General features: G+C 36.9%; 1 protein-coding gene across 2 annotated transcripts in view; it reads right to left on the reverse strand.

The window, feature by feature from the left end:
• Positions 1 to 20,554: 20,554 nt before the first annotated feature.
• LOC145983970 (vezatin-like) overlaps positions 20,555 to 26,962 on the reverse strand; it is a 72,772-nt gene continuing 66,364 nt past the window's right edge. For both annotated transcript variants that reach the window (XM_083117196.1, XM_083117195.1), the window contains exon 7: positions 20,555 to 25,666. In XM_083117196.1, coding sequence (XP_082973322.1) covers positions 24,071 to 25,666 — 1,596 coding nt within the window. In that variant the 3' untranslated portion in view covers positions 20,555 to 24,070. The remainder of the gene's footprint in view (positions 25,667 to 26,962) is intronic.

Here is a 26,962-nt window from a genome sequence, read left to right on the forward strand (position 1 = left end):
TTGAATCCCGGCCTGGGCACGGGTGTTCTTTGTGAGTGTCCTTTCATCAATTTCATCACTCATCCTTATCGGCGCGATTAGCCAAAAGTGGAAGAAAAGCGACGCTATTTAACAAAAATTTTAAAAAAAATCAATAAATATACGTATATGAGGCCTAAAATCTTTATACCAATGGCAAAAAAAACTGATACCGTGTGTTTACAATTGAACTTTCCCTACACATAGCATCTGGAGCTCGTTCGAAGCACGGATTAAGTTACTTTCTATTCATTCTAACCACCCGGTACTTTCATAGAGGAAATCAGTTCAGTACATATAAGAACATAACAGGAATATTCTGTCTGTAGTCAGGCACTTGAGGCTCGCTAGCCTGCAAGCATTCAGTTTCCAGAACGTGCTACAAGCTGATATTTTGAGTACCATCCAAAGGGTCAACTCCTTACACTACTTTTCAAGATTTCTTAGAAGGTTCCGGATTCAAGTCCAGTGGCGCAACCACAGGGATGGCATAGCCTTCCCCCCCAAACTTCGACGGAAGTCTAGGGGGGCAAACATTGACGGCCAAGTGTACCTGCAGGGGGCAATTACCGCCCACAACTTCAAATTTTGTGCAAATAAAAACACTATTCGTAAAATTTTCTTGCTCGCTTCGCTCGCAATGCCTTCTTCTCCTGGTCTTATCAAGTTCAGGACCGTAGTTAGGGGGCGGTGGGAGTCGGCCCTGGATGCCGAACGATCTAAATAAAAATAACTTGTAAAATTGATTGATTGATTTGTGATTTTAAGTCCGCTTTATCCAAAGAAAGGTTAATCGGGACTGGACCTACAGTTTAAAGTGCGATCCGAACCACTGTGTCATGTGCCTCCACCGGGTATCGAACCGGTGACCCTTGATCACAAGGCGACAATGTTACCACTACACCATCGAGGAGGCACAAAGGTTGTAAAAGAGAGAATGCATTGACGTTCCATGTAATTATTTGCGCCCTATTAAATAAATATTGATTTCAGCCTGGATAAAAATTCTATCCAAAAATTTTCTTGCTCGCTTCGCTCGCAATTTGTGGTTGTTATTTGTAATGCATTGGGAATTCCAAGACAGAGATATAAGACTTGTTTTAATTAATTTTTGTCTTAAATGCATGAACAATTGTTTTCAAGAAAGGGAGCGTGCACATTTCAGAGACAATTTATGTAACTTTGGCTGTAGGTTTATTGTGAAATGGATGAATTGGATGTGTAATGTATTTAAATAATATATGTTGTTATAATATGTATTAAAGAAACTTTGAATACGTACACAATCCAAAGTCCCTCCATGTCGCATATGTGTGAAACATATATCGTGCATGAAAGTTATACATGTTAATGTAAAAAATAATTACATTTGGAATGCATTTATCAAGCATTTTCTGTCTTTCAAAAATACTTTGTGTTCTTGTTTTCCATTATTAATGTGAAATTCAACGTGTTGAAAAAATAATTCAAATATTTTGTTCGAACACAAATGCTTTAGCACCAATTTCTACCCCCTTTTTGCATAATTTACAAGGGTAATAACGTCTTTCATACTACTACTACTACTAATAATAATAATGTTGCTCCCGGGTTCGAATCCCGGCTTGGGCATGGATGTTTGTGAGTGTCCATTCATCAGTTTCATCATATCATCACTCATCCCCATCATCACAAATTAGCCAAAAGTGGCACAAGAGCGAAGTAAAATGTAGCAAATTAATAACAATGTTATAATAATAATATGTTAACATTATTATTATTAACATAATTAATATTAGCATTATTAATATTAAAATTATTATTATTATTATTATTATTATTGGTACGTTTATCCTGGTACTTGCCCCCCAAAACAATAATTTGTGGTTGCGCCTCTGTTCAAATCACGCCCTGGAAATTAGTGATCCTTTGAGATTTTCTCTTCACCAATCTCATCTGATCACGATTCATCCTCATCCTTGCGAATTAACAAACAGACTATATTTGGGATTGTCGGTTCAAACCGAATTCTAATTGCTAATTTATTCAACAGATTATCTGTATATGTGGTATTTTTAAACCAGAGGCACATTAAAATAATATAAATTCTTGTCCAGTCGTGCGAGCTTGCATTGCACACTATATTAAAAAAAAAAAAAGTTCCATATTTTGACTAGATCAAAACCTGCAGTATCAACTGTGGATTCTATACACCAATATTCGTTTCAGTGTGTCACTTTACATAACTAATGGTCCTAGATTAGCCGATATACAAGATAAATAACACAATTAGTGACAATGGCAAATTTTAGTTTGTCAGTGCTAATTTATTCCAATGTTTCCCGCACTGAACGTTGTTTCAAAGATCATCCTCACAATTGGTGTATATAATCCCCAAATCGCTTGAGCATATCTGAAACGAACAAAGAAAACAAGCATAGGACTATATTTATTTGTTCTTTTTTCTTTGCCTTTGAACGATTGCCTTAATAAAATGATGACAGTAATAAAAACAGAATTCAGAATTTTTCACAAAAAGTCGCTTACTTTAAGCCAGGAAATGGATTGATCGCGATCATTTAATGTCCCTTTGAAATCCGACAACACAACAAACAGATGTCTACTTGGTTTCCATAGAAAGACTTATGACTGCCACATGTGGCAATTATCTAACGGGGTGGGGCATTTTGTTTATGTGACTTCAGCATTATGACTAATGATTATCCATAGGCGGTGTTCTTTCTTCACGAACGCTGAAAAATATACTTGTAGGGTAAGCCATGAAAGATCGAAGTCGCATCCACCTCCTCCCCAATTTGAGTTTGTCGTGTTCGAGAACGATCACCACATTTGCAACAGGTTCGAAGCTTTCTCTGTTCTAAAATATTCAAAGCTGCCTTCAGGAACACCATGACTCATCATTATTTGATTCCGTCGCCATAGTGTAACGATTGCTAATAAAATTGTTATGTCTATAGACAGAGCATTTATTTTCCGGCACCAGCAACCACTACCTTGAAATACGCCTCGCAGTTTCTTCTTGGGAAGTCCTTGCTGTCTCTAATCACACAATTTGGACAAATTTCTAAGCTCGTAAAACCAAAGGGAAATAAAACAGACAGGGCCTGTATTTCCAACGCACCTTTTGGTTTGTTTATGAAAACGGAAGGAATTCAGTAACTTGTTTCTGTTTGGCAGCTGAAATGTCAACTCCCAACTATCGGCCATTCGCAGCTTGACTTCAGTCTTTTAGACTTAGCATGCATAGGTAAAGTTAAAATCGTGATTGGAACGCCACTTCGGTATCTTTGACATAGAGAGGAAGCCGACCTGACGCGTATCTGGTTTCGAGCCAGCACCTGTTTTTCTTAGAAGCGCTGTTGTCACTTTTACCTGCAGTGTTTAGACATTCAACACGAACTGCGACAATGTTACACTCCCAAGGTCTCCACATTATATAATAAAAATAGCACAACCTAGCAAAGATAACCGTAACCTCACGTTATGAAATATCTAAAGAAACTGAATTGGCAACATTTTATTTACTCCACGTGGACTTGACAAATACTGCCAGTTCCTAAAACGGACGCTATTGGTGGGAAAGGTTTGAGGGGAGGGTTTACTGTGCATCACGTGGACTTGACATATGGTTGTCAGAGGGAAACTCTTTCGGAACTTTCTTTGAAGTAAAGTGTCATTCCAATCAGGACTTGAACCATACTGAATTGCTCATGCATGCCGTCCTGATTTGGCTTGCACAGTTCCGGTCACATCCAATATTCCGGCTGTTGTTAACTGTTACGTGAAAAGATTAACTTTTGTCTTGCGTTAATTTTCGGAGGTGGGGAAGTAAAGTACTAATGCGTCCTCCTTACCTTACTTTGTGCATTTATTGTTTCATCACATTCCTCGCTGACATACTATCAACTAGCATCTTTCCTAACCTTGCGTTTAGGCACACAGAGATGTTTGATTTTTTGTTTAAAATCCACATTTTGCAAATAGGCTAATCGGAACTGGACCTACAGTTTAAAGTGGGATTCGAACCACTATGTGCCACCACTGGGTATCGAACCCGGGACCCCTTGATTACATGGACGTTAACACCTGTGTTCAGGGACGTCACAGAGAAGTGTATTGACATGTATACCACGCAGGAATTTAAGCAAAAATGCAGACTCGATCATGACTCAAACCCGAATTTAGCATCTCGCTAGCTCAGTAGATCAATTAGTATATCAATGGCACGGTATGTCAGATACCCTGGTTCGATTCCTCGTCTCTCGTAACCATTAGACAGAAGAACTGTCTCGTCTGGGGCACAACCACACACAACGTCATACTGCAGCGTTATGAACTCCCCTAACAATGATGGCGTAGTGGTATCGACTTCGCCTTGTAATCAAGGGATGTCGGGTTCGATACCCGGTGGAGGCACAGAGTGATTCGGGTCCCGATTAGCCTATCTGTGCACAAATTGAACTTATAACAAATTCTATTAACAACTACCGGCGGACACAAATTACATAAAATAACGTTTACGTTCGCATGAGAGTCATTCCATGCGAAATCAACACAGCCTTTGACCTGACCATCTCCGATTTTCATGAAATTTGGGGAATTGAAACTATGCATGGAACTTAGTAACTATGGAAATTTTTAGTTTCGTGCGTCTTGTAATTGTTAAATTATTCAAGGTCAAAGTTAGCATAAATTGCCTTTTTTGAGCCCGCTTAGCTATACTAAATCTGCTGTAACTCCGCCCCTATTTTGCCTAGGAAGCTCAAATAAAGCTTATTGTACAGGGAATTGAACAAGCTTACCAGTGATATATAATAAGCCTACCTTTGGATAAAAATATAATTTTGTCACGTGCCCTTGACATTTGACCTTGAATATCTCAAAACATGTCATCACCAAAAGTCGTGAAAAAAAATATATTTGGTCCCTCATTCCATACTCTAAAACATATCAAAAAATCATTCTGGGACTGCAATGGGATCACAAGATACAAAATAATATGTGTAACTATGTGACTGATAAAAGCCCCATTACATGAACTATGAAGAGTCAAATGTCCCTTAACACCCCCTACAAAATGTGAAGGAGTTATCCTGGGTATAATTGGTCATGAAAGAAATAGGTTAGGCACAGGGAGATCCCTAGCCGTGTGTGTCAAGCGCAGATCCGGCATATTGTTGACCGCCATATTGAATTCAACGCAAAAATTTCAAAGGAAAGGGGGTGATGTGATATATCAAATGAGGCTAGAATTTCACGAGAAATGAAGTGACGAAGGATTTTCCAACGTATCTTACGCCAGAAAAAAGTTATACACATATCTTTCACTTACGATATATGCACATTGTAATGTTGTCAATGTTCCTGTGAGCACACTCGTTGACGTCTCTCACACTCGCATAGAACATTTGGTAATGTAGCATGTGCAACAACATCGCAAGCAGCAACTATGCCTTCTCTCAGATGGTCAATATCAGGGACTTTTAGTGCATGCACCATTCTCTTCAAATGTTTCTGAAGGTAAAAGTCCTCCTAAGATGTTAGATCTGGGGAATGTGCAGGCCTTTTAATAGATCCCCGTGTGCCCATAAATCTACCTAGAAAATTACCATGAAGAAATTGCGAAAATGTCTACATAGTGTGGTCACACTCTGTCCTGTTTCAAAACTCTCGAAAAGTGCCATATCCCGTAAGCAAGGGTGAAAAAACCTGTTCACTTAACAAATCCAAGAAGCCCTCACCATTTAAGGTTCCGTTGTTGAATATGGACCAACCATTTCCGTTCGCCATACATTATACCACATAATTAGCTTGCCAGCAACAACCATTCGACTGAGCAAATCACAGGTATTGCATATGATTTTTATTAATTTAACGTGAACATAAAAATTTGCCTCGTCACTGAAGAATTTTTCATTCCAAAGGAAGTGTCACGTAATTTTTTGAGATACTTTTCCCAATATTGTTCACTATTCAACTATTTGGTGAATGTAGCTGATTAAAATCATATGCAATGGTGCGTATACTTCTTTCTCTCCCAAGATGTCAGCGGGATCTCGATGAGTTCCTAACACGTTAGGAGCATTCCAATGCTTTGTTTTTAACACCTCGAAAAGGAGAAAATGTTTACAAGCATGCAGTAATAAATTTTTGCTGGTTAAATATATGTTGGATAAACTTTCGTCACTTCATTTCTCGTGAAATTCTAGCCTCATTTGATATATCACATCACCCCCTTTCCTTTGAAATTTTTGCGTTGAATTCAATATGGCGGTCAACAATATGCCGGATCTGCGCTTGACACACACACGGCTAGGGATCTCCCTGTGCCTAACCTATTTCTTTCATGACCAATTATACCCAGGATAACTCCTTCACATTTTGTAGGGGGTGTTAAGGGACATTTGACTCTTCATAGTTCATGTAATGGGGCTTTTATCAGTCACATAGTTACACATATTATTTTGTATCTTGTGATCCCATTGCAGTCCCAAAATGATTTTTTGCTATGTTTTAGAGTATGGTATGAGGGACCAAATATATTTTTTTCACGATTTTTTGTGATGACATGTTTTGAGATATTCAAGGTCAAATGTCAAGGTCACGTGACAAAATTATATTTTTATCCAAAGGTAGGCTTGTTATATATCACTAGAAAGCTTGTTCAATTCCCTGTACAATAAGCTTTATTTGAGCTTTCTAGGCGAAATAGGGGCGGAGTTACAGCAGATTTAGTATAGCTAAGCGGGCTCAAAAAAGGCGATTTCTGCAAACTTTGACCTTGAATAATTTAACAATTACAAGACGCACGAGACTAAACATTTCCATAGTTACTAAGTTCTATGCATAGTTTCAACTCCCCAAATTTCATGAAAATCGGAGATGGTCAGGTTAAAAATTGCACATATCTGTGTTGATTTGGCATGGAATGACTCATGAGCTACTTGTTTTGACGTTTTCGCTGAATCATGTGATATGCCGCAAACCGATACCTAACATCTTATACACTTTTCAATAATCACCCGGGGTACGTCTCTGAGCCAGTGACCGAGCGTGCACCCTCGAAAATGTCTTATTTTTATTTATTCAAGAGATTACGGTGTTTAACGTAATACAACATTTCTTTCAAGATGCGGAAACCGAAAATAACTGAGATATTTAGCCCCGAAATGTGACAGGGTTCGTCAAATTGCTCGTATTCTGGAGCAATTACACATTCTTTTAAAACAAAATGTCATTGCACACACACAAATAAAAAAAAACACAAATTCCAAGAGCATCGAACCTAACATTCCAACCTAACAACGTAAAATGATTAGCGCCATCAAATTTAACACTCCCAACCAAATAAATCCAACTGCATCTAAAAGAAAACAATCGTCAAGAAACATACACACACATGTCTTGAAAATGTGCATTTCCCTTTACGAAGTCGCAGGTGCGAAAAGGAAATTCGTGAAAGCGTCAGTATCTGTGTGACCAACGTTAGTTCAATTCGTCTTATCCCGAAGTATACTATCACAATTTTCTTTAACAATTAATAACACGTGCACCCCATAATTAAATGAAAACGTACAATTATCATGAGCGACGAGGACATGACCTGATAAGTAGTATCACATAAAACCATCAATTACTTCGCTAAAAACGACTCCTAAGCGACAAGTGACACGCGGGTTTCACACCGAAGCGACACAGACCATTTAGTCTGTAGAAAAGCATTTAGTACTGCGCATGCGCTACGAACAGACTGAGGCGACACAATGAACGATTAGGTGGCCGAGCACGTTATACTTCGATCTCGCCAGCGAAGTTCCGGGATTCGAGTTCCGGCCCGAACATCAGAATTCCTTGCAAAGTGTTCTTTCATCAATTTAGTCTAATCATCCTCATCGTCGCGATTAGCGAAGAGTATCACCTTCTGCAGTGCACTGTCGAGAGAGCCAAAGCGACGGAATAAGCATATGTAGTATAGTATATCCAAAATGATACTTCTGGGCAATATTATGCAGAAATAAGGCACGGAATCTCAAAATAGGTGCTTGTAGGCACTATAAATACTTATGTGTTATCAGGTTCGGAACAACATGAAATGAATTTTAAACATCCAAGCCTGCCTTTCGATACAAAGGAATGAAAGAGGCAAAAACCGCAGCCTACCGATCACAATCAAGGCATACAGCAGACATACAGTGACTCAAAAAAGTATTCAACTCACCACAGGCTTCAGACGGAAACATGTACAACAAGCAGAAAAGGAACGAAGATTGAAGTACATGTGCACAGAAGTTTAGTGCATACTATTGAGGTACAAACTACACAGAAAAGAAACACATTTAGTAGATGACAGAATCAGTACAGAAAAACAAAAGACAAGATGCGTAATTGGAGCTCAAAAAAGTATTCAACTGTAATTTTGTTGTATTTTGTTGTAGCTGCGAGATTTTTCATCTAGTTCACAGATCTTATATAGCCAAGCAATCATGCGCCCATCAGACGCCCATTAGCCCATTTGTAATTCTTTCTTTTAATGTTATGTAATTGCAATGAAATTTAAGCCTAGGGACACATGATTGCTTGGCTACATAAGATCTGTGAACTAGATGAGAAAAATCTTACAGCTACAACAAAATACGGTGGGGGATGTGTAATGGTGTGGGACTGTAAGAGTACCAATCATGTTGGTAATTTGTAATTCATTGATAGTACAATGGACCACACACGTTACATCAACATTTTGAAGGCGTATCCAACTCAGTGAAGATTATCGGGCTTACTGGTGGCTACATGTTCACCCTGGACAATGACCCGAAACTTTCAGCCCTCAACACCGAGCTCTGGTTATTGTACAACTCCGCACGCTGGTTGCAAACAGCTCCCCAATCGCAAGACATTAATCCTATCGAGAATGTATGGCATATTTTCCAGGAAAGAATCCAAGAACACCACATTTTCAACAAAAACGACCTCAAGCGCTTTTTGTCGGACGAATGGGGGCAGATTACCCGACAAACAACAGATACCTTGGTGAAATTAGTCCCACAACGGTTGCAGGAAATCATCAAGAGGAAAGGGGATCCAAGCAGGTATTAAGGATGTCACACACACCAAATATTGTATGCCGCAAGTATTACAGTTGAATATTTTTTTGAGCTCCAATTACGCATCTTGTCTTTTGTTTTTCTGTACTGATTCTGTCATCTACTAAATGTGTTTCTTTTCTGTGTAGTTTGTACCCCAATAGTATGCACTAAACTTCTGTGCACATGTACTTCAATCTTCGTTCCTTTTCTGCTTGTTGTACATGTTTCCGTCTGAAGCCTGTGGTGAGTTGAATACTTTTTTGAGTCACTGTACATTTGACGTTCAAACGAGTATTTTCTGAACTGGAAATGAACTAGGCAGTTACTACATTGTCGCAGTAAAGAATGTTTCTCGCACAAGTATCAATATTATCTACATTTGCCACAGAATAGAAAATATTACAACATAAAATGTTAACGGCTTACCTCCATTTTTCCATCCAAGCAGCTGGTCACAATCGACGGATCCTTGTTTTTATCTTTCCACAGCCACTCGCGAAGGCAATTTTGACTCTCAATCGAATTTGCAACATGATTATGAATTCTACGTAGAAACTTCCGTACACATTAACTGACCACACTACTCAGAATTTTCCAATAACACGATAGTAGCTTAGTCTGCACTTTTTGACACTAGGTGTAATGCAGGTGCATTTCAATGTCAGGTTGGTGCAAAAGAATTGCGTTCAACCGACTAGACGCTGTAAGCAAAGAAATTGTGTTCAGGTTCAGCAGATTAAACAAATGCCTGGCTACTGCATTGAATGTTCATTTGATTGGTTAGCACGTAGACGTGACCGCTCCAGAACGTAGTGCAAACGGAGCAGACACCAAACACACTAATTGACCCCAAATCAACGAAGTAGACGACACTTTGTAACTAAACATTAGACTGCAAAGAGAGTGAAAAATCGGCGATACTTACGGGGATAGTATCACTAGCTTCCACTAGGGGCGCTGCACTCTTCACCACATTTCAAGAAGCTCGTTGAACAAGCAAACGACGGAGCTTACGCAGCGAGCAATTGCATGTATTTTTTAAAATTATTTTAATCGCCTTTCTGCCTCTTTGGGCTAATTGCGAGGACGAGGATGAAATTCTAATGGGTTCTATTGGGTTCCGCTGCAGGACCGGAACATTTTTCTTGCACAATTTCAATTCGGTAAAAGTTGCGTATTGTTGCATTGAAAAAAGGTTCCTGGAACGTATTTAAATTGATTCGAAAAAAGGTTCCTGGACCCAATTGAAATATTTTACAGATAAAAAGGTTATTTACGGTCCAGAACCCATTTACGCTTGTTGATTTTCTCTACTGGACCGGAATTGAATTTATTTAAAATTCCTGGACCTGTAACAACCCTGGAAATAATTACATGACATTAATGGACACTTGGAAAGGAACACTCACGCCAGCCTGCGACAGTCGGTACCGAGATCGTATTCAACGCGCTCGGTCGCAGAGACATGTTGAGTGATACTTTGAGTATTTTAAGGAAGCTTTCAGACAGAAACGAGACGTGTCACTTGGGAACGAACCCTCAGAAACAAATGTAAAGTTTCGTACCGAAGCGACACATGCTGCACATGTCGCTCGTACTGGGCCATTTTCTCAATGGCGTGCACCGTGTCATCTCGGTCTGGTGTCGCTCATGCGCAGTGGCAGTTCATCCATTTCATCTTATCACAATTCATGCTCAACTTCGCGATTACAGAAAAGTGGCAGAAAAGCAAAGTAAAATAATCATTGGATAAAATTTATACTTCAAAATACTGAAAATAAATAATTAATTTGTTCATTGCTGCCGATCTTGCATAACTATCTTTTTTTTTAAATGTAAAAATGCAGAAGATAAATTAACAGACTCGGATCCATTTATGACCATTGTAAAGAGATTTTCGCAGGAGAGGGCCCGAAAAAAAAAAGTTTGTCCCGGTTCCGAACTTGGTTCTTCGCGGGCCAGCCTACGACTAATATACTCATGGGCAAAAATAACACCGGAACTAATTTCAGAAGCCATGTGGTTTTGTTTACACAAACTTCGTTCTTGCCGTGGACGGAGAATAGCTTGCCGAGAATTGCCTCCCGAGCAAAATCACGCTGCGTTGCCGTTACATCCTGTTGGGTAAGTTAAATTGTATTGCTCGAATTTAGAGCACGATGACCATCACCATATCTTCCCTAAAGGTTAGTGCTCTCGCCTCTGGTGCGAACTGTCCCCGGTTCGATTCTCGATGGGTGTTTACCCAGAATCACAAGGGCGAATTGGGGAACTCTTCGAAAGCAAGTAGCGGATCCCGATCTCTTAAACCAGAAAACAGCGGCAATGGGACTCGATGGCCTGACCACGCATCACCCAATGAAATGCTGGTCGGCAGGCCTTGGTCCGATGAGTTACGTTTGCTTGACCACCACCAAAGTAAATTTGCAAAATGAGCTTCCCCAAAAAGACAAATGATGTGTGGATTAAACTACAACAAACACGACGAAAGTGTAAACTCAAGGCAACCTTTGCCCTGCGTAAGAAAGATCATTTTCGAAAAATCACTATGCTATTCCAAATTATGAAAATTGCGTCTTTTTGGAATCTAGATCACCAAAGTGAAACTTATTTCAATTTGTAACAGAAAATATGCTTATGGTATTGGTGCCATGAAAAACGTGCAGGTATCTTCACAGCAGCTAAAGCAAATCACACAAAAATTCTCTTCAATGCTCTAAAATGAATTCTTAACAGATATATATTTTTTAGGAATTAAGAATACCAAAGCGTTTAAAAAAATAATTTAAAAAACGAAGACTTTACTACAACAGGCGAAAGGTCCAGCGCGACTTTAAGCCTTGCTCACCTGGTTTCTATTTGCTTCCTCTTTGTCTTGCAGAATACTTTCTCTTCTCATTTCTGAATGAAACAGGAACTGTCGAGTCATCCATTCCTAGTGCGGGAAGACTAGCAAGTTAACATAATTGTGGTTTAAGTACAACAGCTGGCAAAGATAACAGGAATAACCTGATTTTTTCTTATTTTACACTGCATCTTTGCCAACTTTGCAGAAGCAGCGCCAGAAATTTTCGATAGGGGTGGGCAGAAGCTGTATAATGATAAATTCAGGTGGGCAATTTCAATATAAAATCACATGAATTTTACATATACCGGGTGGTCCAAAAGTCCCGGAACGGTCAAATATCGTGAGAAATACACATCGAATCGGAAGACGAAAAAATACGTGTTGAATAAGTGAAAGAAAGCTATTCAATGATATCACACTTGATTCCCACCCTCGCCCCCTGGGAGTGGGACGGGGGGCAACTGTGAAATTTTAAATGGAAACCCCCATTCGTAGTCCAACGAGCTATCAACCATCCTCCTAGCTCAATGAGGAACGGAGATATGGCGATTTAAAAATATAAATAAAAAAACTGGAAAATTTCATAAAACCCCCCAAAATTTCAAAGAGACGTATCTCTGCCCCTAATTGAGCTAGAATGAAAGCGATTGCAGATTCGGAATCTGCACATCAAGACCTTTCAATAGAGTATGTGGAAAGGTTTTTTTTCGTTTTCCGATTCGATGTGACCGATGTTACACTCCCGATTTTCCTCTGGCCTCTTTTCATTCCTTTCCTTATTTTCCTCTTTACTGCCTTATATCTATCATTCTCAGCGTGTTGTCTCTCTCGTTCCATTCTTCAAATGTTTCTCTCTTAAACTAAGTTGTATCACAAGGAGATCAGCAAGCTCTTTCAATAAGCATATTCATAACGAAGTAGAACATCTTAGAGCTTCTTCATTTCTTCCTTTGTCTAGTCTATTTTCTTGAACCCTTTGATACGTGCATTTCATTATTGTAATATGATGACAATACAACAATGCCGCCCTGTCGGTGTCCTTTTACTTCGGGGGCCCCGGAGTACAACTCCGGCTGCCCCAGCTTAGCTACGTCCCTGGTTCGGACCTTATTTTAAATCGTAGGTCTAGTCCTGATTGACTTATCTGAGCATAAAAGTGGGCTTAAAATCAAACAAAAACGTCTATTGGATATTTTGTGACGTAACTTTGTTCCTTTACTTCAGCTGCATCTGCAGTACAGATCTCTTGTAATTTTAGGCTGAATCTCTGATGCTTCCAAGTTTAAACCATTCTTATCGTGTCTGATTACAAATATACGTCTCCGATGCCCTGGAATCAAAGTTTCCTTCCGCCTCTTCCCACTTTTGAATACTATGTAAGTCAATCACATGATTGCATAACTGATAGGCAAAATTTATAGGTATAAAGAGTTCTAATAGGATTAAGACTCATTATGAACTCAATAATTCTGCAGCTTTTATCAAACCTGCATAACTGTTATATCAAAAATTATTCACCTCGGTATTGTAATGATTATTCTGATTGCTTCTTATTAGTATAACAAAAATAAAGTGTTATTTTGGATACCATATCATTATTTGAAGATGACAGGTACAAAAAATTATGAAATAAAGAAAGGGACACATCAGATTACCCATATCATTCGTTTTCCTGGTATTTCAATGTAGACCTAATTAAAAAGTAAAAAAAGAAGATCGTGTTTTGCTGAAGGAAACAACGCGAAGAAGATTTCTTGTTTATTTATAGATTACTTCAATCATACTCAGACCGGGGTTTATACACGTGGAGGCCCGGAGCTGACATCAAGAACTCCCACCCCTTATACACTCAATTTCAGTTATAACTTTTCGGCCAAGCTTCTTATTAGTATTAGAAGATTACTATTTTTTGTTGTTGTTTTTTAACACATTCTGCATATCTATTTTTTTTTTTTTTTCAATATGTGGCACTTTTACAAGAAATTTCCCCCCATAAAGCTCCGGAGCTGCAGCCCTCAAGTCCCCTAAATTCTCATCCCATCTTCATCATATCCCGCATAATTTTGCGCCTCCATTAAAGCCTCCTAAGCCTACTGGATGCTTCTAGTCATGCAAGTGTTCATTAGTTTTCATCAATTTTCGTTTCAAGAGCTCTGGTAATTCCTTTCATTTTTGAGTGACAAAGTTAACGAAGTTGAAATAAAACTTTAAATTAATTTCATTCAACATAATATTTGATCTGACGTTCGTAAATTCATTCACTAGAACAATGTTTCGGCAAAAGACAGCAAAGAGTTTTATGGGATGATGATATGTGAACATTTCAAAGTAAAATATACTTGGAGGAAACGCTAAAATAAATTTATATATTGAACCATTCACATTTCCCCTATATTTATTGAATTTGTAATGGGCACAGGAAATTTTGCCCACCCGTGTGCACACCTGTCACCATCACTAGAACTTGGGCAATCACAATGGTTGGGACAGATGATGATTAGGTGAAATTTGATGAAGGATCCTCGCAAAAGAACATCCATGTCCGACTAGAACTCGAACCTGGAATCTTTGGTGGTGTAACTGTGAGTAAACCAGCCAACTCTTCTCTTTTAGCTTATTTCTTGCAAGTTTTCTGACATTGGAGAAGTGACTGTTTTGTCATTTGACGTTTTGTTTCTACTCTTGTACCTCGCATTGCATATGATCAAAGTAGTAGTTGAATGCTGCATTATGTCGTCTCAAGAAAATGCATCCACTGTTGCTGCAAATGGAGCCACTGGGTGTGCCTGAAGCCACAGCTACCATGTAAAATACACAGAACTGATCTGGTCAACAAGTAGTGGGCACTGTTTTGTATTGCTGCATGTAGACAGAGCAAGTCACTTAGCACATTCGTAATTTTATCTCGCTTCAGTGATGAAAGCTTCACTTTGATGTAAACACCTGCCGCCTATCCGCTGTTCTGTTCTTTAACAAAGTTTCATTTCAAATTGGAGTTGAAAGTCCGAAGGTGCTAGCAAGATGAAATAATAAATGTAATTGCAGTTGTGACAAAGTCATTAATAAAATAACGAATGCGTTGTTTGACAGAATTTTCTTTTTAAACAGACAGTAGTAACATTAGATGTTCATATGCCACCATCTTGATTTCAAGTAGACCACTTCTGTTGAGGCATTTATACAAGTTACTGCAGTGGCCATACAGTTACCATCATGGGCAACTGCACATGTCAGTGCCTGTGGTATGTGTTAGGTATTAACATAACCCCATGTTCAGATTGTAATAATAAGACTGCAAAACCAAGTTGTTATCAAGCTACACACAACAGAAGAATCATTTTAAACTTCAGCATTAAGGAACAAGTACCCAAATTAGAGAAAACTCTGTTAAGTTACTACATGAAGTTCCCTTAAAATTATTGCCATTTAGTGAAAATCTAAATTAACAATTCTCAGAAATATACTAGAAAAACATTTCTTCAAATATTTCCAAATGTGTCGGCTTCTTAGAAATAATTACATTAAAGCCAAAACTATCTTCCTCACAAGATATATGACAATAATTGTAATATAAGAAACATGTCTTAATTTCTTTGCATAAAAGGCTGCAGGTATTATTGTTAAAACAACTGTATAACATATGAAAAAAAATCCCAAATTTTATTAACAACTTTATTTTTCTTAGAAACAACAACCAGAACATCCATTTTAAAAAAATCTTAACGGCATTTTAATAATTTTATATCTAGAAAAAAAAAGAGATCAATTAGTTTTAATTTGAAACATTGTTCATTTAATTTTAAATAGTATATAGCAAAACATTAAAAATCTTAAAACAAATTTGTTAAACAATGTGTAAAATATATTGATACAACTTGCTTTATATTATTTAAAATATTGTGTAAGTATATTCATTACAATAAATACACGATAATTAAAATTATAACAAAATAATTCCACAAAGCTTATAATATTCTGGTGCATATACCTGACTGACTTGTTAACTGAATATGAAATAGACGTTAAGCACACCCCACATATCTCATAAATTGCGTGTGCCAATTTCACTTAGAAATAAATGAAACCTTAAAAGAACTGTTATATTTAAAAATATATATTTATGTGGAAGTAGTCAACAATTGTCTTGCAAGTGAGTTGCAAAGTGGCTACTTAGCATCAGATCAGTGGCATATTCTGAAAATTTGGCCTGGTTACTGCAGCAATTCTTGTTATTTAATATATTTATTATATATTAATTAGATATAATAGAAGCAAAACACCAATTCAGGCATGCAAGTACAACAAAAACAGAAGTCCAACAACTTCAAATTTTCTGGCAATTTCTATATATATGAAAAAAGTTGGTTTACGGGCGGTAAACCAGATAACATGGGAAAATTAGACATATTTTTAATGAACAAAGAAAACTGTGCAATGGTAGATTTTACAACCATAGAGAAACATCCAGATATCTGATCTAAAAGACTGCTGCATGAGAGTATCCAATATCTGATGCATAGGCAACCTACAGAACAGTTACACCAAAAAAGTGTCACAGGAATTTGGTGCTAATCTTGGAAGATCTACAAATAAGAGCAAAAAAAAAAAAAAAAAAAATGCAGAAAAAATGTTCAACCTTGTGATAGATTATATTTTCAAAGATAGTGTCACTGCCCAGTGTGGTGTGATAGTTGCACTTTGGACAGTGACTGTGACCCTGACATGCTAGAAAAAGCCTACATGATAAAACTTCTGATAACAAAATGCATAAGACCAACAATGGAGTAAGGCAGAGGAAAAAAAGCAATATGTGGGGCGTCAAGATGCTAATTATGCAACAGAAAGTATATCAGATTATCTCATATGTTTAATATGAAAGTAGGAAAAGAAGTAGATCGGATATCTGTTCAGTTCCAAAATCTACCATTGTGCCATTTGTCTACCAGAAGAAAATGTCCAAGGGGCAACCCCATGCTACGTAGCCACTTCATGACCTTCTCTTGTTACATGTATAATTGATATAAAATTACGTAAAAAACATGTTTTTTTCTCTTTTACACACATTTAACATACCACAATCCATTGTAGGCACAAATGTAGTAGTTGTTTTCACAGAAAACTACAGTTTGAATGAAATATCTTGAACAGCATATTCCACTGTCTAAATTAATTGTATGTGATACAATTTAACATACAATATTACACAAAAAAATAAATCATGATAAATTAACTTCAACTGTGGTGTTTACAGTGGTAACATTATTCCTCCTTCAATAAATCATTTAGTGATACGAATTCTTACTTACAAAAGTACAATATGTTAAACTATTGTATGCCTCTGTTACTTGGAAAATTATAATAACAAAAACAAATAATGAGAAGTAACTGTGGATGAAACAATATTCCAGTAGCAGAAATAGTATTGTGGAAGAAATTATTTATTATTTCTCATATCTTGCACGTGTGCAAATTACTCACTTAGTAGAACATTAAGTATTTAAAAATACCAAAATATAGTTTATTTACGGTTTGTGAGTATGTACAGTATGCCAAAGTGTAAAAAGTTTTCATTTTTGACTTTTTACGTTTTTGGTAGCTTTACAAGGAAAGGAATGTGGGTATGGGAGTTTTATCAGGAATGGGCAAGTTGTTAGGAAACCTTTTTTTTACCATAGTAAGACCTATCACCTTACTCCTTGTTTTACTTCTATTTGACATGGCTATGAAGCAATTTCGCTAGCCAAGGAGATAACCTGAGGAAGGAAGCAGTTGACTCCCAAAACGTAGTTTGGCATACTGTACATACTCACAAACCATAAGTAAACTATATTTTGGTAGTTTTAAATATATTTTTTAAATACTTAATATTTATTATTAAAAAGTGAAAATCTAAAATATCAATTGAAGAGTTATGATGCAAAGGGAATAAACTTCTAAGTTTCTCACAATTAAAAAAAAAAAATCTGTAATAATAGCCCAAGAATATTGTAACACTCATTCAACACAATATGAACAGGGAGAACCATATAGTTAATGTATCACTAGCTATCATCAATATTGAGAAAAAATGTATTTTTACACTATGTAATAATAAATACTACAAGGTTACTTCAGAAAAGAAATGGTAATTAGCGGTATGTGATTTTTACACAAACACACCATCACGTACAAAGTAACCTGTTGTGTTCATATTGGCACATAAGAAAATGAAACCAACGATCAAGAAGTGTGTGTCAACTTATTTAAAAACAAGCTGTACAAAAATGTTTTAGAAGCTTACCAAGAAAACTATCGTTTGGAATCTACAAGGCATTCTGAACTGAAAGTGTGTGTGTCTATATATATACAAAACAATAGTAAATAAAAATCCAGATTGAAAGAGACAGACAAGCATGATGTTTGTCTACTGATCTTCCTTCCTACACTCTCAAACCCTTAATTCAGTCTTTTTTGCAATTAAAATGAACCCCACACTATTATGTTTCTCAATGGAATAATAACAGAGCAATTGAATTAATTGATTTGTAAAAGATATGAGCACATGTCCACTCTTATATATACATTTGGTAAATGTTTCTGGCCTTTATCATGTGCACATTCATCAGATACTGTAAGTTTTGTTTTCTTAAAAAAAGGTTAAAACTGAATTATGTTTCTGGGTAATATTTTATAAAGAGAATATAACAGTTTTCATGTAATATGCTCATGTTAACATTTTCCAGGTGGACGAAGCATGTGCAAAATTATGTCACTTGTCACCTCTTGCATATCATTTATTTGAGCCACAGTACAAGTTTGGTAACCAATACTAGATGTGCAAAGTTATTTACATAATTTCAATTAATCATTAGCCACTTCATTGGCACTTAACATACAAACAATATAATCTAGCTCTCCTAACTTGCATTACCAAAAAAAAAAAGAAACTAGATAAAAAACAACTACTAACACACTAAATATTATAATAATTTTAACTGTTTAATTATAATTAAACAGTCAACATAGAAAGACATATGTCATGATACTTTAAAACCTTACACTATCATTAAAAATATTTATAATGGTTTATCATAGACTTCATTACAATCTTACGTCATACAAATGTTAGTGTGTGCATTGAGTAAATAAATTAATAACTTACAATAATTACTCCAAGTGAGAGAACTCGTGTCTCTTGCAGTAAGTGTTTTGACTTATTCCTCCATGACCTTAACTATAATAGCTACCTTGTTAGATTCCACAAATACACACTTACATTATTTAAAACTATACTATTTTATCATTCATTCTCTGCCATTGAGCAAAATGCAATATCACAAATTCTGACTCTGATTTACAATATTACCTATTCTAAAAATCTTTCGATAAAATTAAAATATATTCATCAGCTAATAACCTTCATAAAGACTTATGTACAGTATAAAAATATTTTACCCTCTGCTTACACGCTTCTAATATTTCATTGCATGAGAGGAGAAAAAATGTAATATACCTATATTGGAAAGGTAAAAGAAATGTTTACTCTTTTTACAGAGTTATACAGTGGTGGACAGTGATTTTTTTTATTTCTAGGCAATGTGCTATCCTTAATTTTTATTCTGATTACTCTACACAGAGAAGGAATAGTAAACACTGTTTCAAACCGAGCATTTATTATCAAAATAGGATTAAGCAGCATGTATTCTGGCAGTTGTACTACACTCTGATGCCTCATTAGCAAATTAATATAGGGTCATTCCATGTCAATTTACCCAGGCCACGTCACTCACTGCCTTCTTTCTATCCTTTGTTTCATTCCTTCTTTATCGACACGAATTTCAACGAAATTTTGTATACTTGTAGCTTTGACCTAGGTAAGAAACCACATCAATTTTTATCTTCTCTGGGCCTTACATTTTTACAGTTACAGGAGATCAAAGCTATTAAGATTTGCTTGCTGCAAGTTGCAAATTTGTAAGTTGCATACTGTAAAGTTCTTACTGATTGCCAATGTAACCACAGCTAATGGTATATGAAAATAAATATTTATGTTTTTATGTCACGACAAAATGATAAACCACAGAAAGTATATAAACATTTGTCTTCAAGTTGCATATTGTTGCAGGACAGGTGTGCACAGACCCACTGATTGGGGGGGAACACATGATGGATGTTCAGCTGGGGAAAGAGAAACCTAATTCCATCTCATGATGGGTATGGGCGTATATAGTCTGTCCGGTCCCACCAAAAATCATATATATGTATGTATACTTATACAAAAATATGAGAGGTACAAGACAGTAAACACTTACCACAAAAGAAATATTAAACCAATATTTGCAGGAGCTGCATGATCATGGAGAAGAGGCACAGACTATTGAGGAAGGCGTCAGTACATAGTAGTGTAGCCAGAAAGTAAAAATAGTAGACGGGCATTGACCAAAAAGGTGACAAGTGTTTACTGTATTTTAGTTGTGGGTGGGTTTCGGGAGGACAAGGAAGGGAGTGGGAGCATTTATTGGGTGACTAGGTTGAGTCGGGGGGGGGGGGGGGGTTAGTGGCATGAATGCCTGATATGTAGGCCCTTCCCAATTGCCAGCAGGAAGAGGAGTCTGTGTGGGGGGATAATAGATGGATAATGGCAACACAAACAGTTATTAAAGGTGGTTATGGCTGTTGATGTGGGTGGCAATGGTGAGGTTGGAGTTTTGGGTGGAGGAACCATGGTTATTGATTCCGAGGTTCAAGGGGATGGAAGTTTCGCCAGGTTGGAAGGATTTTCTTCAATAACGGCAGGATATAATTGGGATACATGTTCCATCGACCACCGGAATTCAGTTTCCTGCTCATTATTGCTTTTCTTCTGCATTGAGAACACTGAAGGACTGCATACTGGCAAATGAAGCCTCTCCCTCAGATAAGATTCAAAGGGATTCAATTTTGCAGGTGTACTGTGGCAAAATGATCACCTAGAACTGCTAGGAGTTGACTGGCCACATTTTTACCAACGGATAAACTGGATATAGTTGGAGACGGAGTACCATATTTATTCTGCAGTTGAACAGTAATAATAGGTTTTGGAGATTGTAACCTTTTGCTATACATCTGTAGTGTTGTTGGTTGCACATGATTCTGTACCCTCCCATTATCAGGTGTCCCTTTGTACCCATATTCTAAGTTCCTTCTAGTTACTACATATTTGGCAGATGAGGGTGTATATAAGATTGGTGGAGTGGCAGGTGCCCTTCGGGTGAACTCACCAGCAGCAGTAGGGATCTGGAGGGTGGGGAAGGTGATGAATATGGGGCAGGTCTTACATCTGGGTTTGTTGCACCTGTGGGCTAGGAGGGGTTGGTGTATTTCAGACCAAGATGTTCCTGAAGTTAGGTGGGGGGGTTGTCCCGAAAGATATCACTGGTGTCAGGGTCACTGTGAAGAATGGGAAGGAGGGAGTGGAGAGTATGTTTGATTTTCATATGGTGAGTGTGGTATTGGGTTATCAGAGCAGGAGGGTTGGTATTTGACTGTTTGGTGCCGGTGTGGGAAGTGGCTCTGGTATTTGTTTGTTGAAAAGGATGGAGGGGTAGCCACAGTTGATTGGGGCTTTGTGCAGGTGTGGTTTTAGTTTTGGTGGGATGAGGGGGATGAGCTGAGACGTTGGCCTCTGAGAGCTAGGGAGAATGGGATGGCTTTTTTGGTGTGGCAGGGGTGAGAGCTGGAGGAGTGGAGATATTGGTGGTCGGTTTGATGTGTATGGATGTTTCCAAGTGGTCTCCCACGATGTGAATATCCACATCTTGGAAGGTCACTTGGTTTTGGACTGGGACCAGGTGAATTTGAGGGTGGTCAGGTCATTCAGTTTGTTTAGGAAGGTCGTGAGTAAGAGTTCACCATGTGTCCAGAGGAGGAAAATGTCGTCAATGAATCTTAGCCAGAGGAGTGGTTTTAGTTGGTGGAAGTCTAGGAACTATTGTCCCAGCCTGCCCATAAACAGGTTCGCATAGGAGGGGGCCATATTGGTGTCCATGGCTGTGCCACGTATTTGAAGGTAGTGCTGGTCTCCATAGCGGAAGTTATTGCAAGTGAGTACAAGATTGGCTAGTTGAATCAGGAAGTGGAGATATATATCTATCTATCTTAACAACCTCCATGGCAGAGTGGTTGGCACAGCTTGCTATGATGCAAGGTGTCCCAGATTCGAATACCGGCCTGGACATGGGTGCTCTTTGTGAGAGTCTGCCCTCATAAATTTCATCATATCATCATTCATCCTCATCGTTGTGGTTAGCCAAAAGTGGGAGAAAAGCAACATCAAGTAACAAAAATCAATCAATCAATCAATTTAATGTAGAAATGGAACTCATATTTACTTGCCAACTAAAGGAAAGTAGAATATAAAGAAAATTAACAGTTCTTCTTAACCCTCCGTCATCTGCATCCTCATAGTAGAACAAATGTCCTGTGTGCGGCACTATCAAAACCAATGTTATTTACATGAATTATTGATGAAAATCGATGTTGAATTACTCTAGCACTTACTGGAAATCAGAGGAAATATATGTGAATGCAAACATGTCCATTTCGGACATTTTTATTAGCTATTAAAGGAAATAAACTTAAAAAATGAGTGTGTCTCATAGAATTACAAGTTTAGACGCTTAAAGCAAATGCACCAAAATGTTATTCTAAAAATAATTAAAACTTTGCCATATACTGTAGGAACTAAAAAAAATGAACTCACTATTTGCAAAATTTCTAACATATTTTTCAACAATTTTCAACGGATTTTTCAAAATGAATTGAAATTGTACAACTTATATGGACTTAGAAAGAAACTATTTGTTCCAAAATTTTCAGTCAAAATCTTACTGACTCGCAGAAAAAGCAATAAAATGTATGAAACACAACTTGAAGAAACTTACAAAATACTTTTAAGGGGTATGTTTCTCCTATGTTTATATGAGATATATGTAAAAAAATATATACTAACTCAAATAAATGGATCCAATTATTGTCAATTTGCAAACATCGTTATTTTGACAACTCTGGCATTTCATATGGGTACTGCAATGGTTTCTGCATACAAATAATTTGCATTCCAAACAACATACTGTCATTTTATTCTTCTTATTTCTGCCAAATTCATGGCTGGCATGCTACGATTTAAGGTAGGAAACATGCGTGCAGTACTGAGTGCCACCAAAGGGGGACTGGTCACTTCAGATACGTGTAAGCAACTGAGAGAATGCCAGAATAAATGCGCAAATGCCTCTTGTTTTCATGGGAATAGTGTAGATAGGTTATCTAGTGCTTTCCCAACCATTATTGTGCTGGTAAGGAAAATAATTCAAAATTTTTGAGTGCCACTGCATGGGTTACGGAGGTTTAAACTAAAACAAATTAAAGGCATATATATTTACAAATATTGGATAGTGTAAACATTGCTTGTCCAACATTAGGATGAACTCTGGCAGTGTTTGGAAAATATTCTATACTCTAATGTAAATCTGAATCACACAAAGCTATAGATTTGCTGTTTGGTCTTGGACTTATGGTGTGGTACTTTGTCACCTGTTAGTTCATGATACTTTCATGAGCTTGAAAATACTTCTAAGTGGAAAAACTAGGAGAGGGCAGTTTGCATGCCTATGTTGCATGCAAGAAAAACCACATTTTTTTATATGTTTCTCCATAAAAGCATTGAGGAAGAATGTTGTAGAAGAAGAGCTACTGCTATTTTCCTTACAATTGTCAAAATTAAAGATTTAAGAACAAAAAGAAAAGTATGGCTAGAAATTAGCTCACAAGAAGAAATGCTAATCAAGGTGAAGGAGGGTTAAGAAAATAGTGGCAACATTAATAGGCACTTCAAGCTTTCCAATAAGAGAGATTGCTTTTCATTGTACCAATTTCATCAGGAGCTGCAAGCACAGACATGTGGCCCAATATTTTCATCCTCAACAGTAGCTTTATTATACTAAATATAACACAAACCATGAAAAAAAATTCTAACCACTTACTACTAATAAAATATTATTCAAACAAATCAAAAAGTGATACTAGCATGTATTCTACATTCCTTATCACAAATAGAAATAATACATAAGTCATGCAACTTTACAACATAAAAAAGGCATGGTTGTCATGATATATTTTTACTTTTTTCTTCTTCTACAAGTTCACAGTCTGAATCTTCACCTGCTCCACAATATGTCTCAATCTCTTGTTGAGTATTAAAAAGCTGAAATTTAGCAACAGCCTGTAAAGCCAAGCTTGTATCAAAACCAGGAATTGGGCTTTTTTCTAGTTCTGAAGTTTTGTTACTACTAGCACGAATATTTCTTATGTGAGCTAAACTCTTTCCTGCTCTGTGTTTAGGTGCAGGTCGTTTGAATCTAGGCAAAGGCCACAATGGACTGCTTTCAAGGCAGTCAATACCTAGAGGCAATTCAACCGAATCATCACCACTTCTACTGCCAACTTTTGTTTTACTACCTGCTGTTAAAATGTTAAGATTGGTTGAGGTGTCACTGACATATTGAAAACTATCTTTAATTGACTGGTCAGCACACAGAGTTGAGTTTTGGCAACTAGAAAGTGAATTCACAAGATCACTTTTTGAACTAATGTTCTTTGCCTGTGCTTCAGGGAATTCTGATGAGCTATAATCAAGGGAAAACAATTTTTTGTGTTTTAAATTAACTGTTCCTTTTGGTAAAGTAATTTCTCTCCCATCAAGTAATATATCTGAAGCAGATTTAATTTTATCCACACTCATTTCTGGTTTTCCTAATGGTATACCAATATCTGCTTTACAGTTTGACTTTTCCTTTTCAGGTAAAACATTTTTAAATGATTTTTCAATGCGAGATTTCTTGTTGTCTGATATTTTATGAATGGCTTTGGCTTCTCGATCTTTCCACTGACGAGCTTTCTCAATAAGAACAACCTTTAACTCCTGCAACAACCTTCTAGAATGTTCTTTCTCTTCTTGCTTTTTCTGTTTTTCCTCCGAGGTCAACGCAAAATAGTCACTCTCACCATCACTATCACATATTTCATGTGTAATGTATGCTTCAAATATTTCATCTTGAACCTTTGGATCCAAATCTGTGTATCCGACAGGTATTGGCGATTTCACACTAGTTTCACTCTTGTTATCATCCACAGGCGTTGGTGGGGGACTATGTGGAACTTCATTCCTTGGACATTTCAATTTTGATATCTGACCCAGAGCTTCATCAAAACAATCCCTACACGATATCAATTCCTCCAGTAATTTAGTTAGCTGGTCCTCAATTTCCTGTAAACCTTCGACGTTGTTTATTTTTTCTTTCCCTTCTTCATCAGGTATATTGGCAACTTTTTCTTCCTTTTCCAACATTTCTTCTACAGACCTGACACCCATCAAAAGAGATTGTAAATGAAGCCCTGCACTATGAACTGCCACATAAGGATCAACAAACTTCAAATAATCCTTCTTGGGAGTGTCTTGCTTGGTACTAGCATTATCTTCTTCACTACATTTACTTTCTGAAACTCCATATGAAGAAAAAAGTTTATAGTCTCTATTTAAATCTTTCAACAAATCTGAATAACTTATTGAAAGCCTGGCAGAAATCTCAGTTGCTGAATCCAACTGGAAATTTGATCCCTTCAACCACAGATCAGGGCAAAAACATAAGGAAAGACGTCGAAGAAACTCTGATTGGAGTAGCAAGTAAGTATGATACACATCCTGCAAGTAATCAAGAAGAGAACATGTAACAACAGTAATAATCACATAAACATTTTTAGTTAAAAACATCAAGAAAATAGTTAAAATATGAGTTCGTTATTAGAGGTACATATTTTTGGTAAATAAAAAACAAAATTTCGGTACAAAAACAGTCCATTTCAGGTTTAAAGGCAGTAAGTAAAATAAAATTTTGGTGTTATAGTGGTGAAAAATCGGATCAAAAGCGGTGTATAAAATGACATTTTGGTTTTAAAATTGTGAATATAATCCTAAATTTGATTTAAAAACTGCACTTATTACACAAAATAAACATATCCCTTCTAATAGCATTTATGTAGTTACCCAAGTATTTACTTTATTACTGTATAAAGGGGTCCATTTTTGCATCTCAAATATTTACAGCAGAATTAATCAATTTTCCGTGAATTGCATAACTCACAATTTATAATTCAAACTTCAGAAAGTGTCATGTTGGTAAATATACTCCAAATTTTGTGTTTAAGAGTCTCTCTCGTATTTTGCAATTCATTTCATGACAAAACAGGGTAGAAGAAGGGACCTCACATATTTCAGAAACATAAAAAATTAACATCACAATGTGTTATTTCACATTTTGTGTTTTGTCAAAAACGAAATATGCATGCCTCTACTCATTATTATTCTTACACTACATGCTGCTTTAAATAGAAGAAGAATTGATTGAATTGCTATATTTTACTTCACTTCTTGTGCCACTTTTGGCTAATATGCGAAAATGAGGATAAGTGAAGATATGATGAAATTGATGAATGGACACTCACAAACACCCATGCTGAAGCTAGAATTCGAATCCAGGACCCCTGGCATCATAGTGTGATGTGCTAACCACTCTGCCAGGGTGGCCGTGGAATGTATAAAATCGCTCACATTAACGAATTATTAAGAAAGATGGCCTTTTAAATATAACTGAAAATACCACAGTGCGTCTGTTTGTAAAACGGTACAAAAAACAATATTTCACTTAAATTTTAAAATTTTAGGACTTTTGCACGAATTCAAAATGTAGCGCATGGTTTTAAAATATAATTTTTCTGTCTTCAGGCAACTATTAAAAGCGAACTGAAGATCCAACGTTGATTAGCATGCAAATACGCAACTTTTGAGCCCTATTAGAATCCGATACTTGAAAAATTGATTTTTTCGACTCACCCTAATGTCCATTATGCATGATCAGTCTCATTTTTGATGGGGATGAGTGATGAAATTGATGAATGGACATTCACAAACAACCAAGCCCGAGCAGAATTCGAACCCGGG

This window comes from Lepisma saccharinum, chromosome 2 (genome assembly GCF_977018435.1).
Source record: "Lepisma saccharinum chromosome 2, izLepSacc3.1, whole genome shotgun sequence".
NCBI classification, from domain to species: domain Eukaryota; kingdom Metazoa; phylum Arthropoda; class Insecta; order Zygentoma; family Lepismatidae; genus Lepisma; species Lepisma saccharinum.